The 18,243-nt window shown below is 42.1% G+C and overlaps 1 protein-coding gene across 5 annotated transcripts in view; it reads left to right on the top strand.

Annotated features, from left to right (window-relative positions):
• The window catches only part of mapk10 (mitogen-activated protein kinase 10), a 210,687-nt gene that overhangs the window by 99,109 nt on the left and 93,335 nt on the right, over nt 1-18,243 (top strand). For all 5 annotated transcript variants that reach the window (XM_087985843.1, XM_087985846.1, XM_087985840.1 and 2 more), the window contains one exon: nt 9,836-10,005. In XM_087985843.1, the coding sequence (XP_087841969.1) occupies nt 9,836-10,005 (170 nt within the window). The remainder of the gene's footprint in view (nt 1-9,835; nt 10,006-18,243) is intronic.

Below are 18,243 nucleotides of genomic sequence, written 5' to 3'. Positions count from 1 at the left end.
TGCATGTTCTCCCTATGTCTGTGTGGGCTTCCTCCTACAGTCAAAAGATGTGCAAGTTGAGTTGATTGGCTATGGAGAATACAGGGATAGGTTAGGGTGAGGGTCTGGCTGGGATACTCTTCAGAGGGTCTGTGTGGGCTGAATGGTCTGCTCCCAACACTGCAGGGATTCCATGATTTATTTGCTTACTTCCCATCTTATGGAAACTACTAAGAAAAGCAAAATATGGTGCATGTTGGAAAGCTGAGACAAAAACAGAAAACCTGGAGGAACTCATAAATCTGGGAGCGTCTATAGAATGAGAAAAAGTTAATGTTTCGAGTCTTTTCCTTAGGAAACTACCCTGTACTCACTGAGTCATTCATGGTGATTATCACTGTTATGCATATTGCCTAATTTAGCATCATAATCTATATCTGCAGGGATTTATTTGAGCCTATTAGCAATTTTCTTGCAAGTGATGTTAATCAATTTAGTTACAGAAGCTCCTATGATGATTGCTACATTCCCAGCACCTTCCCTCGTGAAAACCTCGAGGAAGTAACCATTTAGAGCATTACCCATTTCTGATTCATCAGTGGTTGCCACCCTTTGGTGTGCTTATGGGATTTCAGCTTTTCTTTGTTAATCTCCTTGCTGCTACAATGCTGAAAGAAATCCTTAAGTGTGGTTGTGTAGCATGAAACCTCAGTATTTCTAAAAAGGACACATCTTGTCAAAGCTTTTTGCCTTGCGCTTATCAGGAAAAATCACAAGAAATGCAGAAATCAAAGGAAACCAATATTTATTCTGTATCAGAGGGAAATGATTGGAACAATTGACAACTAAAATCCTATGCTTATAGCCTTGCTCTTTTGATGACTTCCTACTTTTTGAAGGTTTTAGTAATAACATCTTATTTTGGCATTGTGGAATTTGTTTTCATTACTTGTCTAACTTGATACTCTCTTATTCCATTTTGCATCACATTGTTAACTGTGCACTTATTAGCCCTTTGCATGACTTCACCAGATGTTGGAGCAGCGCTCTGGAAGCTTATGATTTTAAATAAATCTGTTGAACTATAACCTGATGTGGTACGATTTCTGACCCTGCCTACCCCGTTCCAACACCAGCACCTCCACACCTTGATATGCCTTTAACCTCCCCACATTGTTTTTTTTAATTCACTGATAGGTTGTAGGATAGTCAGCAAGTCCAAAATTTCTTTCACATCCCTAATTGTCCTAGAGAAAGTGGTGGTGATCCACCTCTTGAACTACTGCAGTATATGTCACGCAGCTACATCCAAAGTGCTGTTTGGAAAGGAGTTCAGAGTTTAACCCCATGACTGTGAAAGTACAGGGATATACTTCCATGCTTGAGTTGTATGTGGTGTAGAGGGGAACATATGGATGGTGACATTCCCATGTGTCTGCTGTCCTGCTCCTTCTGGGTTTTGGAGGTCATGAGTTTTGAAACTGTGGAACAAAACAAATGCTGGTATATCCTTAAAGATTTATTTAAGTACTATAACATCACCCATTGATTTGATCATTTGAAATTCAATCTTTAATTTGTATTTGAGTTTATTCTCCCCAGTACAAGATATAATTGCTTGATTTTTCTGGATTTTGTGCTCTTCATGATGGAGAAATAGTAGTGTTTACCATCAGTACTCCTTTGAAGTTGACAGCAACTTTGTGAGTGAAATATTGTTTGTTAAATGTGGAAATCTAGAAGTTGCTGTCAGTGCTTCTATGCTTCTCCCTATAGGCACTGTTGAAATCCCTCATGTAGAGATCAGTTAACTGATGAGAACCTGCCCTTTTATATTGTTAGTCTCACTGTAAAATCCTTGAAAGCGTTATACCTAATTTAGTTCGGTGTAACTGGACTTTGAACAACATATTAAATTCATAGTTTCTGTTGAAAAACTCATCTGGCCATGATAAACTAATTTTTCACTTGTGGAATGTCAAAATCAAATTATTTCTTCAAAGTACACAATGCTAAACTACCTTTTGAAGATTGTCATTGATCTTTCAACTTTAACTTTCATCCCATGTGTATGTCCCAACCATTTATTTCATTTTCTAATGGACAATCAGTGCATCTCGTTTCCTGATTTCCTGTCTATGGGAATGTGTCAGTGTGCTCTCTCTGTTTGATCACATGACAATAACAGGATCCCTGGAGATGGCTTTGGCTTGGCGACAGAATCAACTTAACTGGAAAAAGGACCATCCATGGCACAGAGACCACTAAGGCAGCCATCTTCAACATCAGTGGCAAGCATCATCATTTTGTCGCTGACATCAAAATCTGAGTCACTATTATTGTTTCCCAGATGTAACTGTTGTTTCTAGGTCTGCTATCTTGGGACGCCTCATTACTGAGTCAAAGTGTGAATGATCTCGAAGCAAAAAACTGGAAGAACTGCGGATGCTTGAAATCAGAAGCAAAAACAGAAACTACTGGAAAAACTCAGCAGGTCTAGCAGCATCTGTGGAGAGAATACAGTTCTAAAGAAGGGTTACTGGACCTAAAACATTACCTCTGCTTTCTCTCCACAGATGCTGCCAGACCTGCTGAGTTTTTCCAGCAACTTCTCTTTTTATTTGTGCTTTTGGGATTCCTAACACAAGTTAGATCTTGACTTAGTGCAGTAGTGCAAAATGAGTGCTATCAAGCCATTATGTCTGCTTTATAGCTCTCCTGACTTTTATTTCCATTGATCTGTCTACCATAGAAAATTAAATTGTGCCCTATTGAGTCAGAATGCAATTATGCACGCATTAAAGGAAAGCTCTACTCATGTCTTTAAAGTGTGGAGATTAGCATGACCATTTAAATAAATTAGGATCTTGGATTTGGAATTTCCAACTGGAGATTTCACGCAGACTGGAAGTGAAGTTTGTAAGCTATGTCGTATGTGCAAGTAGCGAGAGTTGAACCTCCTATGTTGTATTCTGAACAGCATGAGGATTGTAGCATCACTCAACAGGCTCAATGGCTCAATGAGTTTATTTCCTGAAATACCATAATGCTAAGAAATTGAATGGATGCAGACGAGTAATTGGGTCCCTTGGACCAGTAGACCATATGGAGAATAAAGAATGTTCTGAGTGCTGCCTGGTATCAGAAACTGCCTGCCTCCCAGCAGTGGCAAAGACAGGCAGCAGCCATGTCTAACCATGAGGTGCTGCTGCTGCTGTTTTACAAATCTGAAGGCAGCTCCTCAGAAACCCAGGCAGTCAAACAAGGTGGGCATGGCCTTGGCACGGCGAGGTAGGGGCCAGCATTCATTCTGCTTGTAGTTGGCTTCGCAGGTACCTCTCAGAAATATCTTCAAAGAATCTTATTTGGGCTTACAATGAATACTACTGCTAGACTGGTCGGGCTCAATGGCTCAGTATTAAAACAATTTGAAAATCATAGAACCCCTACAGTGTGGAAACAGGCCATTTGGCCCAACACATCCACACCAACCCACCACACCATCCAAACCCATTCCCCTAATCTACATTTAACCTCTGACTAATGCAACTGACCTACACATCCCTGAACATTATGGGCAATTTTGAATGGTTAATTCACTTAACCTGCACATCCTTGGACTGTAGTAGGAAACCCACGCAGACACAGGGAGAACATGCACAGATGGTAACCCGAGGCTGGAATCAAACCTGTGTCCCTGGTGCTGCAAGGCAGCAGTGCTAACCACTGAGCCACACTGCCAGTGCTAGGCTGTGTTACTGTGCTGGACAGACCACTTAATAAGCTTTTCAAGGAGCTTAAAGGACCATTAATTGGACAGTACTCCCCGCTACCTCATCCTGACTGACCCTTTCACAATTTGAAACTGTCCTGCAGGTTTTGGAATCTTGAGATGACCTATGAGGCCACCATCTCTCCACATCGGTACCAACTCTGTCACCTTTTGTAAATCTTTGGCAGAGTAGCGTCATACAGCATGAACACAGGCTGAAGAGGAAATGGAATCGGAACCTGCTACTATCATAGATTCATTAACACCAGTCCTCAAATGAAGATCAGTCCTCAGCAGATCTGTACCAGATATTCTATGGCCCTCAACTAGCAAAATTGAACTTGGAGTGTATAAACTTGGACCTATAGCACATAAAATCTCTGAGACATAAAATCTGCCTGCTAAGCTGAATAGGATACAGATATAGGAAGAGCTTGGCTTGTTGTATACTTGACGAGAGATCATATGTTCCAAATTGGCAGCTTTCAAAGTTCTAATAACTTCCTTTAAAAAGACAAGTTATAGGAGGGGAATGACTAATTCTTCAAAATGGATCAGCATAGAAAATGGATAACCGCTTCTCAACACTGAAGAATTGGAGGTCCTGATGCAGTAAGTTTCATAAAGTAAGATGTTGGGTGTGAAGGCTATTCTTTACAAAGGACAGAGATGGAGGCATATTGTAAACATAGTCCATGCAGAAAGTCCAATTTATCTGAAATCAAATGAAGAAGGGATGGTCTGATATAAGCAGGATGTCACAAGAGCCATGCTTAAACAAGCCAGTAACAAGTCCACATACCACGCTGTGGCTGTCCAGCAGCAAATTACCTCTTGGAGCAGTGTGGATTCTTTAAGGCTAGACTTCCATCCCTATTTCATGAAGAGGTCCATTCTTCAGTTGGATGGCTGGCAGCCCTGAGGTCCCAGGACCATGAAATGGGAAGGATGGTCAATGCAGAGACAACAGCCAGTCCCAAAGAATTGGAGGCTGGGCTCAGAGGTTTGATCCAGATATTGCCAGGACCTTCCTGCCAATCACTGTGTGGGGAATATGAGAGTTGGCAGTCCGAGTTTAAGAGAACTTTGGGATGAGGGTGGGGGGAAAAGGGATGACCTGAGGCAGGGTGCTAAGGACAAAGGACCCAGTGAACCAAAAAGGAAGACGCCAGCCCCCTCAGGTAAAGATGCCAGGTCACCCTTGGAATGGGCCTCACTTTGCCATGAGTGAAATAGCAGGACAGGGTGAGTGCTTATGTGGTCATTAATTGGCTAATCAAGGACCTCAATAAACCCAAGAGTAGACAGGCTGCCTGATGCCTTCAGTACTCCCTGCAAAATTTCAGACAGCTAAGGGAGACTATGTGAAAGGCAGTCTTAATATCATGTGGTTTTAAAATCATGTTGGAAGCAGCCAGTGGGGGAGTGTAAAATCCAGCTCAAGGTCTAAGTGATCATGCTTTCTTGCATTTCCACATGTTTACTATGTGGCAGATGCCCATTAAATGAGGGAATGCTGCCTCTGCTGGAAGGGTCTGCTTACTTTGAGGTAGATGTCCAAAAGTATTTAGAAATCATCCCAATCACAGAGGAAGACTCAGACGGATGCTGTAATTCAGAAACCAAAACAGAAATTGCTGAAAAAGCTCAGCAGGTCTGGCAGCATCTGTGGAGAGGAATCCGAGTTAACATTTCAGGTCGAGAGACCATTCCTCAGAAGGGAATTCTGAGGAAGGCTCACTCAACCCAAAAGATTTACTCTGGTCTCTCTCCACAGATGCTGCCAGACCTTGCATCATAGAGCATCATACAGATGTACAGCATGGAAACAGACCCTTCGGTCCATATGTCCATGCCGACCAGATATCCTAAATTAATCTTGCCTCATTTGCCAGTATTTGGCCCATATCCCTCTAAACCCTTCCTAATCATATAACCATCCAGATGCCTTTTATATGCTGCAAATATACCATCCTCCACCAGTTTCTCTGGCAGCTCATTCCGTGCACGCACCACCCTTTGCGTGAGAGAGTTGCCCCTCAGGTCCCTTTTAACTCTTTTCCCTCTCACCTTAAACCTATGTCCTCTAGTTTTGCACTCCCTCGCCCCGGTGAAAAAGACATTGTCTGTTTACCCCCTCATGGTCTTATAAATCATGAAAGACTCACCCCTCAGCCTCTGACACTCCAGGGAAAACAGTCCCAGTCTATTCAGTCTGTTGAGTTTTTCCAGCAATTTCTTTTTTTTTTCAGATATAAGGTGTTATTTTGGTTTCAATTGGTTTAGGTTTTTGATAGATAGACTTTGGTAATGGTTTCAAAGAATCTCCATCTGAGCACATTGGAACCCAGGCATTCGATGTGCCATTTTTATGTTTTAACAGTCTTTTGTGTAGAAGCATATGGCCATCACCTGCACAACGCAGGAGCCCAGGGTATCTCCCATCCCCCAGTGTTCCACCATGCTACTCTTCTGCCAGCCTAGGGAAAAGTGCCTTTCCACCCTGGCAGGCTCCTTTTGTACTGCCACTCCTCCCTGATATCGGCTCCTGTCTAAACTAAGCAGCTCAGGATCTGGCAAAGCTTGGCACTTGTACATTTCAAACCTTCCACGGCATGTTTGACAGACTTACGGTGGGGCAGTGCTAGAAGGGCCATAGATTTTCAGATCCATCATGTCTTAGACTTTAAACAATAATGTATTATCATTTGTATAATGCTTTTCAAAACAGTTTTCTATATTCCAAAAAAAATGATTACAAACATGTATGAACTGGTGAATAGTTTTCTTTAAGGCACGTGCGGTTCACATTAAGGCCCACACATTTTCAGAGTTTCTGGTTAAAGGACAAACAAAGAAAGTAGTGGATATTTTTGAAATGGGAAGACTTGGTGGCACCAAGGAGAACAATAAAGGTGGTTGTGATTCTAATCTTGACCCTCATCATCAACAAAATCATCAAATTCTGAAGTACTAATAAAATTAAGGTGCATTGAGAAAATGCTATTTAAAATTACGAATCCCTCATGCCCTTCTTTTTAATGGCAACGTAAAGTGCTATTTAGTTCCAACAAGCTTAAGCTTCTGACAGATTTTGGTAATAGTTTTGACTAATCTCCACTGAGTACATTGTAATGAAAGCATTTGATATGCCATTTTTATGTTGTAATTATTTAAATGTTATATTTGTGTAATTTTTAACTAAATCAGCTAGTTGGTTACATTCAACTAATTCACAACTAACTACGCATAGTTAACACTAACTACTCACAGTTAACATACAAGCCAGCTGTCACACAAATTACATTAACCTCTGATAATTCTTAAATATTTATGCTATGATAAATGGTAACTGCATATAAAATGAATTCCTACTGATTGCAATAGAGCAACATTTTTGTTTTCACTTTGAGAGGTACAATAGAAATGTGATGAAAAGTGTGTAATTTACATAAATTTATATAATTTTTGGAATTTTGATTTCAAAATAGAGACAGATGGATGTTGGTTACTTTATGATGTTGTTTTTATGATAAGTAGTATAAACATTGATGACCATTAACAATGCTTTCAGTTCAGAAGAATCTTAGTTTGAACAAGGTTTTAATTTAGTTCAGAAGAGACATCCAGAATTGACATGAGGAAAATTTAGTTTCTCTCATAAAATTAATTCAGGGCAGTTCAGAGAACTAATTACCATAGCCGAATGGTTTAGCTTATAAAATTTGCAAATCAGGAAAGTTTGGTTAGAAATCTGAAAGCTACTAGAACCGAGAAAGCATAAGCTATCAGATTTGTGAAATGTTCATGTCATAGACCTGGAGAGGACATATCAAATTAACTCCTCATCCATGACAAAGCAACTGAAAGATGGCAATTAAGCTAACACTTAAGGTTAGGACATTGAAGGGTATGATATCACTGGACTTAAGCCTCTGCAATGGATAATAACAGAAAACAGGTTGAACTTTTGTTTTGTCATGTGTTACAGATCATTTTAATTATCTTCAGTATTTACATAGCTCTTTTATTATTTCTTCTCTTCTGTAAGAAACTTCTGTTTTGTTGTTAAAGAAAATCTGCAGCCTTATGTTAATATGTCTCAGTGACTAAGCACCATGTTAACTAAGGAAACAAAAATAAATAAACATATGATCTATCAAGCCAGATTATGTCTGGAGATCTAATGTGCCCAGTAGTTCCAGTGGAACAGTCCATCTTCCGCAGCTACACTGACACCACCCCCCACCTTTTCCTCCGCTACATCGATGACTGTATCGGCGCTACCTCGTGCTCCCACGAGGAGGTTGAACAGTTCATCCACTTTACTAACACCTTCCACCCCGACCTCAAATTTACCTGGATCGTCTCAGACTCCTCCCTCCCCTTCCTAGACCTCTCCATTTCTATCTTGGACAACCGACTCAACACGGACATTCACTATAAACCGACTGACTCCCACAGCTACCTAGATTACACCTCCTCCCACCCTGCCCCCTGTAAAAACGCCATCCCATATTCCCAATTCCTTCGCCTTCGCCGCATCTGCTCCCAGGAGGACCAATTCCAATACCGAACAACCCAGATGGCCTCCTTCTTCAAGAACAGCAATTTCCTCCCAGACGTGGTTGACGATGCTCTCCACCGCATCTCCTCCACTTCCTGCTCTCCACCCTTGAACCCAGCCCCTCCAATCGTCACCAGGACAGAATCCCACTGTTCCTCACCTACCACCCCACCAACCTCCAGATACATCGTATCATCCTTCGTCATTTCTGCCACCTCCAAACAGACCCCACCACCAGGTATATATTTCCCTCCCCACCCCTATCAGCGTTCCGGAAAGACCACTCCCTCCGCGACTCCCTCGTCAGATCCACACCCCCCACCAACCCAACCTCCACTCCCGGCACCTTCCCCTGCAACCGCAAGAAATGCAAAACTTGCACCACACCTCCCCCCTCACTTCCCTCCAAGGCCCCAAGGGATCCTTCCATATCCATCAGAAGTTCACCTGCACCTCCACACACATCATTTACTGCATTCGCTGCACCCGATGTGGCCTCCTGTACATTGGGGAGACAGGCCGCCTACTTGCAGAACGTTTCAGAGAACACCTCTGGGACACCCGGACCAACCAACCCAACTCCCCCTCCCACTCCGCCAAGGACATGCAGTTCCTTGGCCTCCTCCGTCGCCAGACCATAGCAACACGACGCCTGGAGGAAGAGCGCCTCATCTTCCGCCTAGGAACCCTCCAACCACAAGGAATGAATGCAGATTTCTCCAGCTTTCTAATTTCCCCTTCCCCCACCTGTTCTCAGTCCCAACCCTTAGACTCAGCACCGCCTTCTTTACCTGCAATCTTCTTCCCGACCTCTCCGCCCCCACCCCCTCTCCGGCCTATCACCCTCACCCTCACCTCCTTCCACCTATCGTATTCCCAACGCCCCTCTCCCAAGTCCCTCCTCCCTACCTTTTATCTTAGCCTGCTTGGCACACCCTCCTCATTCCTGAAGAAGGGCTTATGCCCGAAACGTTGATTCTCCTGCTCCTTGGATGCTGCCTGACCTGCTGCGCTTTTCCAGCAACACATTTTTAAGTAGTACCATCATCCAATTTTATAACATAAATAATTAGAGAAGGCATTTGATTGGTAAAGAAAGCTCTAATCCATATTTTGCCTTGCTGTATAACAAATTAACTGGCCTCACATCCATCCCCATGATTAAGTTCAACTTTTGCTTTGCCATTAATCCAGTCACTGTCTTTAACAATATATGTTGTAATCTTGTAAAATGTATAATTCACTGCATGTTAACCAGTGAGGGTTGGGACTATTATATATCTTTGGACAATTCAAGATTGTCAAGATAAAAATATATAGTGGACTTGGAAGATGCATGCTTGGAGATAATTTTATATAATTATTGCCAATTATTTAAGAGAATACATTTTCACATTTCTAAGGGGATACTCTGATAATGAATAGATAATAGGTTATTTCAGGACTACTTTGCTATATGTACCATGCTGTCCTAATCTCAGAAATACAATAATTTAATAACTCCTCTTTAATTTCAGGGATTTGGCAAACAAGTGGATGTTTCATATATTGCTAAACACTACAACATGAGTAAAAGCAAAGTGGACAACCAGTTCTACAGCGTAGAAGTAGGTGATTCTACCTTCACAGTTCTCAAACGCTACCAGAATCTAAAGCCCATTGGATCTGGAGCTCAGGGAATTGTATGGTGAGTGTATATTATAATTGCTTCAACGATGAATGTCACCCTTCTGCCTTGAGCTAAGAAGCATGCACAGAACATGGACAGTAAACATTCATATGTTGTAACTCTTTCCTGGCTGGCATTATTCAATGTAATAATTTCTCTTGTAGCAGAAAATTACTCCTTGCTTGAGTAAACATTAAAGTAAAGGAAGTTAGGAATCTGCTTGTGAAATCTCCTCCACTCCAAGCAACTGTCTGTACCTATCTAATTACTATCGATCTACAAGTTTTTTTGATGTGTATGCTTGGCAAATCCCACTTATAAATGAAAACTAGAAATTAAAATCAAACTATTTGAGTAATATTGTTTGTCAATACTGTACAGACCACAAAATACCCTGATCCTCTTCAGTTATTAACTAATTATAAACTAGAAATATTTTCTAAATTTGCAACGTGTATGACAAACCTATAAGAAAAAGACTAAGGAATGTTTAGATTTGCATTTGTATTTCAAGACAGTTAGAATTAATGTCTAAATGGAAGATCATATCCTGAAGTTTTCTGAACAAGCAATATGTAAATTCTTTACAAAGATATTCTTATAGTACATGGAAGATGCCTCATGAAAGGCTGTGGAATATATCAATTGCTCGGTTAACAATGGAGTGCAATTATGAATTTGACATTCAACAAAAACAACAACGTATTTATACAGATCCTTTAACATAATAAAATGTAGTAAGGTGGTTTACAGGACCATTAAAGAACAAAATTTGACACCTTGCCATATAAGGTGATTTTGGGTCAGATAATCAAATTTTTGGTTAAGAAAGTAGAGTTTGGGGATTGTCATAAAGGAGGAAAACAAGTAGAGAAGGACAACAAAGGGAGTCTATAGTTTCAGCATGACAGTTTCGTTATAACTGGTAGAATGATTAAAATTAAGGATGCACAAGAGGCCAGAATTGGAGGAGCTCAGAGCGTAGTGAGGCTGGAGAAATTTTCTGAAACAGTGAGGAACAAGAAGATTTTTAAAATCAGGATGTTGCTTGACTGGTAGTCAATCAGGGAGAATGGGTGATAGGACAATTGGATTTGGCACAAGTTAAGACATTGACAGCAGATTATTGGATGATCTCAATCTTATGGCAGGTACAATGTGGAGCACAGCCAGGTGTGCATTGGGTTAGGCAGGTCTGGAGGTAATGAAGGCATGAATGGGATTTCAGCAACATCTGCTCTAAGGCAGGACCATATCCCAAGGTAGAAATAAGCAGAGTTAATGATAATGCAAAAGTGAGGTCAGAAGTTCATCTCAAGTGAATGTGACACCAAGCTTGTGATCGTACTGCGTTAACTTCAAACAGTTGTGAAGGTAAAGGATAGAGTCAGTAGCCAGGGGACAGTGTTTGTAGAGGGAACTGAAAACAATGGCTTCAGTCTTCACAGTACAGAACAAACTCGATTATCTGAATTAGACAGGCTGGGAGTATTTTGTTTGGATAACTGATTGTGCTGCAAAGGTGGAGATAGAGGACAGAGAAAGGTTGAGAAGAGAGCGGTCCATGCTGCACACAGATCAGGATAATTAATGCCAGGAACAAAACAAAAAGCAGGCACCAGGCAGGATTCACACACAAGGCCTCCTTAAATTGTACTAGGATCAAAAGGTGATTGGAGGTCTCATGGACAGAGTGCAGGCGGGCAACAGCGGTGGTGCCTTCAGTTATAGCAACTGTTGCCTTATGAATAAAGCTCCGAAGTCCTGCCACCGTTACCCACCAACAAATGCTCAGAATAACAGCAACCGAGGTGAATATGATTAGTAATATTATATATCTGTCGCTCCTCTCAGCCCCAAACTGCTCTTACCCCCTCATCATACCACTCCATGAAAAGTCACAAACCATCGATAGCTTCGCTAATGAGGACTGGAGGAAGTGTCGGTATCATTTCGTTGATGTAACGTGTTTACGAGAACTTTAGATCTTGTTCAGATAATCCAAAATTCGGATAATTGATGTTCAGATAACCAAGGTTGTTCTGTATATAACAAGAGGACATTTCTGCTCATCCAGTACTGGATGTCAGATTGGCAGAACACAAATATGAAATGGAGTACAATGGCATGGGTTTAGCAATATAACATCAGCACACCTGTCTCCAAAATGGCCCAGACTGACCAGGCACAGAAATAGACACAATCTTCCTGCCATTAAGCTTATTAATGACCCAATTGCCTGAATTTGTTTGAACCCCTGCATTCTCCAGCTGTTGACCATGAGTTTGTGTTTGCTGGTAGTTATGATGAGATGGCACAAGGGCAGATGAAAAGGTCTGTCACTGTGACCATGGTTGAATGCAGCAACAGATTCTGCAGGGAACGGTGACAATTTTGAGCTTTTTGCGTTTTCAATAAATAACAGATCATTCAGAAAAGCAGACAAACTTTAAACTTATATCCATGACAGATTTCCTGTTTGTGGTGTTCTCTCTGTCATATGATGCTGAAATAACTGCACAGGGGGTGGCTCCCATCACCAAAGCATCCATTATTGACTAATGAACAGCACACTGGCTGTGGCAGGCCAGGTCAGAGTCTCTTCGCAACTGGGGAGATTCTGATCTTCTGTCTCCTGGTTAATTTTTTTGCAGCAGCAACAGGCCCAGGTGTGGGTAGGGCCCAGGCAGTAGTTGCTACAGGTCCAGGTGTAGGCAGGGTCCAGGCAGCAGCAACAGCAGTGATGGTGACAGCCTGTGCAGCTGAGCACAGCTCAAAAGGAAAAAATATCAGTGGTAACTCCACCAACTGCTTCTCATAGGAGAGCAGAACCAAAGCCAGAGTCTTAATTTGGAATTGTTTCCCAGTGTATGTTCTCAATCTGGCTGAGGTTTTGTGCAAACCTAAACCTTGCAATCCCGATTGAAGCTTATTAAAGACAGATTCTGCAACCACAGATACAGGTATCGACTTCCATGGAAACTGGGAGACGATTTATCCAAATATTAATTTTAATTGGCTCCAATTTGGGTGTTACTAAGGAATTTAATTGTTCCAAACCATGTGTAGGGGGACATTCCAGGGTGTGCACTCTCCTGGGTACCAGTCTCTGAATTTTCTTATTCTCGTCAGGCCTTGTGAGACTCCTTTGCTGTCTTGAGTCTATGTACTGGCCACAACTAGTATGGCCCAGACCCTGAAGAACTGTTTAGTCACTTGGCTGAGGCTTGACTTTTTTCTGGAGTTTGGCTGTGGGCTGGCTTAGGGTGCCTGTGCTCAGGACATGCCCTATGTGAGGCTCTGTGATTGTCTACTCTCATATGCTGTTCCCCAAGTGCAGTCAGACAGGTAGGGTGTCCACTTTCATTGGGGTGCCCTGTAGTTCCCAAGCTCCACTTGCCACATTTTCTAATGACTAGGCCAGCTGCAGTAGCTCTTTGAAGTCTATTTGGGCTTCAGCTAATAGGCACTGCTGCATGGTATGTCATTAATCACACATATTAAGCAGTCTCTCAGCATCTCATTCAGGGTTAACCCAAATCACATGCCTCTGCCAGTCATCATCACCTCATGAAAAATCCCGATACAGAAGTCTCCGATTCTGTAACAGTTGAGTAAAACTGATAACATCCTAAGGTTTGAGAAGGTTCGGGGTCATAATGAAAGAACTGTGTCAACTCTTGGAAGGTTTTAGTATTTGGTACCTCTGGGAAAGTTAAGCCCCTCATAACTGAGAACTCTGCAGGTCAGCATGCGGTCAGAAGGATTACTCGTTGCTTTTCATCTGCCCCAATGCCATTTGCCTGGAAAAAATATCACATTCTTTCCACATACTGGGCCCAGTCATCGACAGCAGGATCGAGTGAGTCAAGCTTCCAAAATATTGGCATGATGCCAAAAATGCAGTCCTGATGAAGGGCTTTTGCCTGAAACGTTAATTTTCCTGCTACTCGGATGCTGCCTGACCTGCTGTGCTTTTCCAGTACCACACTCACACCAGAAATGCTTACCCCAACTCCAAGATGACAATTGCAAGCGAATGTTATTCAGGTATGCCCTGTTCTCTTCCGTAGCCACTGAAATAACTGCACAGAGGCCGGCTCCCTTCACCCTTTATTTCCTAGTGCACACTACACTGGCTATGGGTCAGTCCTCAACTTGAAGAGACTCTAATCTCCTGGTTATATTGGTCAGCCAAGGCTTTTCTGAATGGCCCAGGTTAATAACCCCAGTCAAGAACCACTTGGTCAATGAGGTCATCCAGGTCAATTATAAATACCTTGGCTAATAATCCTGATTGGTTATGAAATACCTCCATCACAACTCTCCTTAGCTTCCTTCTTTCCAACCAGTCTCTATGTGGCCCTCCATCACTTGATCGCACAAGCACAGGAGTGAGTGGAATGTATTGACTACTCCAACTGTCGCATCCTGTTAAAAAGCATACAATCCAGCCTTCTATCATTGGCCTTAGGGAAGTCTTTCCTTAACTGCTTTAAAAGGATTGATCCTGAAGGAAGGATTCTGATTCTATTAGTCCCATTCTGCCACAACATGTAGCTTCTTGAATCCATGGAGCTTCTTCATAACAAGTTGAACTTGGCATTAAATCAACTAAACTATACTATCAGAACATAGTAACAGTTAGAGTGAGTAGTGAGTCTGTTAGTGACGTGAATATGCTAATCATCAGAAACTGGATTTGTCTTTGACTTGAAAATTGACCTTTAAAAGTTTCTGAGTTGGAAAATGTGGTGCTGGAAAAACACAGCAGGCCAGGCAGCATCCGAGGAGCAGGGGAATTGACGTTTTGGGCATAAGCCCTACTTCAGGAATTCCTGAAGAAGGGCTTATGCCCAAAACGTCGATTCCCCTGCTCCTCGGATGCTGCCTGGCCTGCTGTGTTTTTCCAGCACCACATTTTCTAACTCTGGTACTCCAGCATCTGCCGTCCTCACTTTCTCCCTTTAGAAGTTTCTTCCCAGTCAATAGCAATGTTTTTAAAAATATAATCTCATTGGTAGGACACATAGCAAATGCGTGAAAGCAGAAAAGTAAAGGTGGTTAAACATTTCAATATGGGTACATGAGGTGCAAAACGAGAATTGAAGTTCAGATACAAGGTCATTGAGAAAGATAAGTGAGCAAAAGGAGAACAGGCCTGGTGGGCAAGGTAAGGTGATTCAGTATTTATAGTTTCAAGTTAAATTGTGTTTGAAGTGTTTCATTTGTTGTTTTGTTTCAGAGTTACAGAATATCAGGCTATGTTAAAGATTCCTTTTGAACCCAGCAGCAATTTTTAGGGCTAAAGATAATTTAATGTCATTGAAATGTTCAGCAAAGTGTGCTGAGGGTGACACCAATTTTGTGGCTTTAATTCCTACCTGTTCAGTGCCATAATTCTGAAAAAGCAATAGATCACTGAAGGTAGCTCAGCTGGAGTATTGTGTCCACTTCAGGGGATGGGACACTAAAAGGGATATCAAGGTGTTAAAGAGGTAGTGGAGGAGATGTAATCGATTGGGAGCAGATATGAAACGATTCAGCAATGTGGAGAGTTAGGATAAGCTGATATTGTATTCTTTAAAACAGTGATGGTCAGGAGAAATCAAAGTTCAAAATGATGAATGTTTCTGAATTGTGAAAATAAGGAAATAATTACTTCCAAAGGCAAGAGGGTCAGTACCAGAGTATGCAGATTTAAAGTAATCAGCAAAATAATCATAGGGGAAATGAGAATGCTTTTAGTAACATGTATTATTAAGATCTGGAAAGGGGGTTGAAGTTCATTCAATTGTTACTTTCAAATGGGAAATGCACTTATATCTGAAAAGAATTTTTTTGCAGATCAAAAGGGAAAAACCATTAAGAGCGTGGGATTAACTGGGATGAATAATGCCATTTAGTGTGGTCATGATGATGGTGTGTGACCTTTTATTCAGAGAGTCTGAGTTGAGATGGAAAAGTGTATTTTCACATTCACATTGTGGTCTGGAGCTTCGGACAATAATAATATTCCAACATTCTTTCATCACATGGCTTACCATCTGACATTGCCAGAGTTGCAAGGGCTTGTAGGTTGATACTCAACCTCTGTGGCTGCATGATGAATGCAGTTCCCTTGGTTGTCAGGTCTTGTGGTAGCTTCTGGCTCAGAAAGGTATCTTTTCTACAATGAGCTCTAAGATCTCCCCCTTAGTGCTGTCTGATTACTTAACTCTACAGTGATTGTGCTGAGAGGCCAGTATACCACAAGTATACCCTGGAATACAACAGAGGCTTGGCCAGACCTCTGCTATTTTCCTGAGCTCCTGTGGGAACTGGTGAGAGACAGAACCCCCAGCGTCCACTTATTTGGATAGCCACGCCAGCCTGGGATCTCCCAGTGTTAGGAGTTTGAGCAGAGACTTGGTTGGGACACTGTAATACTCAGGGAGAGGAATCCTATCAGACACATCTCTGGCTGTAAAAAAACTTTGGCTAGCAGCTGGTTTGAAGTGACAACCCAATCTCTTTTAGTCTGACGTCCAGCTCACTTTGCTGGATTTCCCATGTCAAGGTTTGGCAGGCAGGCTGTTAGTGCACATTGAGCAAGTTTTAATGATGCCAATAACTGGAACAGATTTGGACTTCCCAGTGGCTAGCTATTGACAAACTGTTATGTGACATTATGTTTAAATTCTCCACTTCTTATTTCACATCTGTTCCGTTTGTCTCTCTGCTCCTTAAATGTCATTATCTTTCCCCACAGTCTCTCTTTCTGTGAATCCCAATATTCACTTTTCACTTCTGGTAGGTGGCAATTCAGTTGGAAGATAGGCCCAGGCAGCAACAAGGAGGCTGGTAGATAACAATGGCAGCTTAAATAGTAGACAAAAGGATGGTAGGACTTCTGTTTTTTTTATTCATTCGTTGGACAAGGGTGGGCCAACATTTATTGCCTGTCCCTAGTTGTCCTTGAGAATATGTTGGGAGCTGTCACCTTGAGCCACAGCAGTCCATGTACTGTGGGTTGACCCACAGTACATGGTTTTGATTCAGCATGCAATGGTTTTGATTCAGCAACAGTGAAGGAATGGCGATATGTTTCCACCTCAGGAAGGTGAATGGCTTGGAGGAGAACTTGCAGGTGGTAGTGTTCCCATGTATCTGCTGCCTTTGATATCTAGATGGAAGTGATTGTGGGTTTGGAAGGTGCTGTCGAACAATCTTTGGTGAATTTCTGCAGCACATCTAGTAGGTGGTACTCAGTGCTGCTACGGAGCATCAGTGTTGGGGGGAGTGGATGCTCATGTATGTGGTGCCAGGCAAGGGCAATGCTATGTTTTGACTTTGTCTAGCGTCTTGAGTGTTGTGGAAGCTGCACTCATCTTGGTAATGGCAGTATTCCATCACTCTCCTGACTTGTGATCTGCAGATGATGGACAGGCTAAGAGGAGTCAGGAGGTGAGTTATTTGCCACAATGTTCCTAGCCTCTGACTTGCTCTTGTAGTCACTGAGTTTATGTGATGAGTCCAATTGAGTTTCTAGTCAATGGTAGCTGCAGGATGTTGATATTGGGGAATTCTGTAAATGTAACACAGTGGAATATCAAGGGATAGTGATTAGATTGTCTCATATTGGAGATGATTATAGCCTGGCATTTGTGTGGCATGAATGTTACCTGCCACTTGTCAGCCCAAGCCTGGATATTGTTCAGATCTTGTTGTATTTGAACATGGACTGCTTCAGTATCTGAGGAATTACAAATGGTGCTAAACATTGTGCAATCATCAGTAAACATCCCCCCTTCTGACTTCATGTCAGAAGGGAAGGTCATTGATGAAGCAGCTGAAGATGGTTGGGCCTGGGATACTATCCTGAGGAACTCATGCAGAGGTGTCCTGGAACTGAGATGACTGACCTCTTCCAGTAGGCCAGGTATGACTCCAAAAATGGAGAGTTTGCCCCCATTGATACTGGTTTTGCTGGAGTTAATTAGTCAAATGTGACATTGATGCTGTCACTCTCTCTTCACCTGTGGAATTCAGCTCTCTTGTCAATGTTTGGACCAAGGCTGTAATGAGGTCAGGATCTGAGTGGCCCTGGTGGAACCCAAACTGGGCATCACTGAGCAGGTTATTGCTGAGCAGGTGCTGCTTAACAGTGCTGTTAATGACACCTTCCATCACTTTACTAATGATCAAGAATAGATTGGCTGGGTTGGATTTCTCCTGTTTTTTATGTACAGGACAGTCTGGGCACTTTTCCACATT

Source organism: Chiloscyllium plagiosum, unplaced genomic scaffold (assembly GCF_037043375.1).
Source record: "Chiloscyllium plagiosum isolate Xiang-an unplaced genomic scaffold, Cpla_swu_hap1 HiC_scaffold_1, whole genome shotgun sequence".
In the NCBI taxonomy this organism is placed as follows: domain Eukaryota; kingdom Metazoa; phylum Chordata; class Chondrichthyes; order Orectolobiformes; family Hemiscylliidae; genus Chiloscyllium; species Chiloscyllium plagiosum.
This window is presented reverse-complemented; position numbering and strand designations above follow the sequence as displayed.